Consider the following 1,349-nt stretch of genomic DNA (forward strand, 5'->3'; position numbering starts at 1 on the left):
GCGGGAGCACCGCTGTGCTTCCCAAGCGGCGCACTATCCAGTGCGCCACCGGGCCGGCCCTTGTTTGTTTGTTTTTTGAGTGAGGTATTACTCCTTATCACTGAAGCCTGAGATATTTACAGTTGACTGTAAAACTAGAAATATGCATTGCAGTTCCCCAGGGGAGCCAGGAACCTTCACTTCCTTTAAAATTCAGCCTTTCTAAATGAACCCTACCTGATGCCTGGCATCCCTGCATGCTTCTTTCCCTGCAAGCTGTAACTGTGCACTTGCAGCCTCCTTTGAAGGTACTTGGTGTTACTCAGTTATGTCGTTTGCAGTATGAATGGATGAAAACATAAATGAAGCAGACCTTACAATTATAATTATGTTGTAAACAGCTTGAGAGTGAAGATTAAAACTTCTGTTTCTTTTGCATTCACCCCTCACCAAAGGCACACATATTCATTCATGTTCTTTCCCTCCCCCACTCTCTTATTGTACATATGCACAGAAGGAGTCATATAGAAATAACGCTGGAATGTGGAAACAAACCAGCCTGCAGACCCACTAATCTCAATGGTCTTTTCTTGGCAGTAACAAACAAGAAACCCACACAGGCGTCCATCACAAAGGTCAAACAGTTTGAAGGCTCCACATCGTTCGTGCGGAGATCACAGTGGATGCTCGAGCAGCTTCGCCAGGTTAATGGTATCGATCCTAATCGGGTGAGTGAATTGTCCAGTGCTGAGCAAAGGAATTCTCTTTACAAGATGACTCTGATTGACCTTGGTAGTGGTGGCTGTAGTCTGAATTATTCTTAACAAGGCTGTTTCTCTATTTCAGTTATGTGACTAAAGCTTTGTGATGTCTGTTCCCTCTTGTGGAATATTATAAGTTTTTTTAGTCATGTTTGATGGAGGAACCTAAGGGTATGCATATTGAAGAAATGCTTCCTCCATTTGTGCTTAGCAGAGTGCAGAGGACAGAGCTCAGACACTCATATTCCTGGTTATCAATATGAAAAAAAATTTTCATCAAAGCTTTATTTATCTCCTAATGCCACTAATGACAAGGCTTATTTACCAAAAATCAAATAAATGAATGGCACCTTAGAAAGGTTATGTATTAGGATTCCATTGGATTTAATAAGGGAAACATTTTATGATATGTATTCAAAATACATTCCCTTTTGCTCATGCACACACACCACACAAAACATCAATAACGAAGGATAATAAAATGTAAATTGCTACTATATACTGAAACAACCAGGGGGGATCTTTTTCTACGAAATTTTAGGGGCAAGATTGACAGAGGTCATTGCTGAGAACTGAAGGGTTTTTTCCAAGTAACTGGGAAGACAATAT

The 1,349-nt window shown here is 40.7% G+C and overlaps 1 protein-coding gene across 1 annotated transcript in view; it reads left to right on the forward strand.

Annotated features, from left to right (window-relative positions):
* STXBP6 (syntaxin binding protein 6 (amisyn)) overlaps positions 1-1,349 on the forward strand; it is a 173,253-nt gene that overhangs the window by 118,464 nt on the left and 53,440 nt on the right. Inside the window, exon 2 of the mRNA XM_008573610.1 lies at positions 577-707. Within this exon, the coding sequence (XP_008571832.1) occupies positions 577-707 (131 nt within the window). The remainder of the gene's footprint in view (positions 1-576; positions 708-1,349) is intronic.

This window comes from Galeopterus variegatus, unplaced genomic scaffold (assembly GCF_000696425.1).
Source record: "Galeopterus variegatus unplaced genomic scaffold, G_variegatus-3.0.2 Scaffold940, whole genome shotgun sequence".
In the NCBI taxonomy this organism is placed as follows: domain Eukaryota; kingdom Metazoa; phylum Chordata; class Mammalia; order Dermoptera; family Cynocephalidae; genus Galeopterus; species Galeopterus variegatus.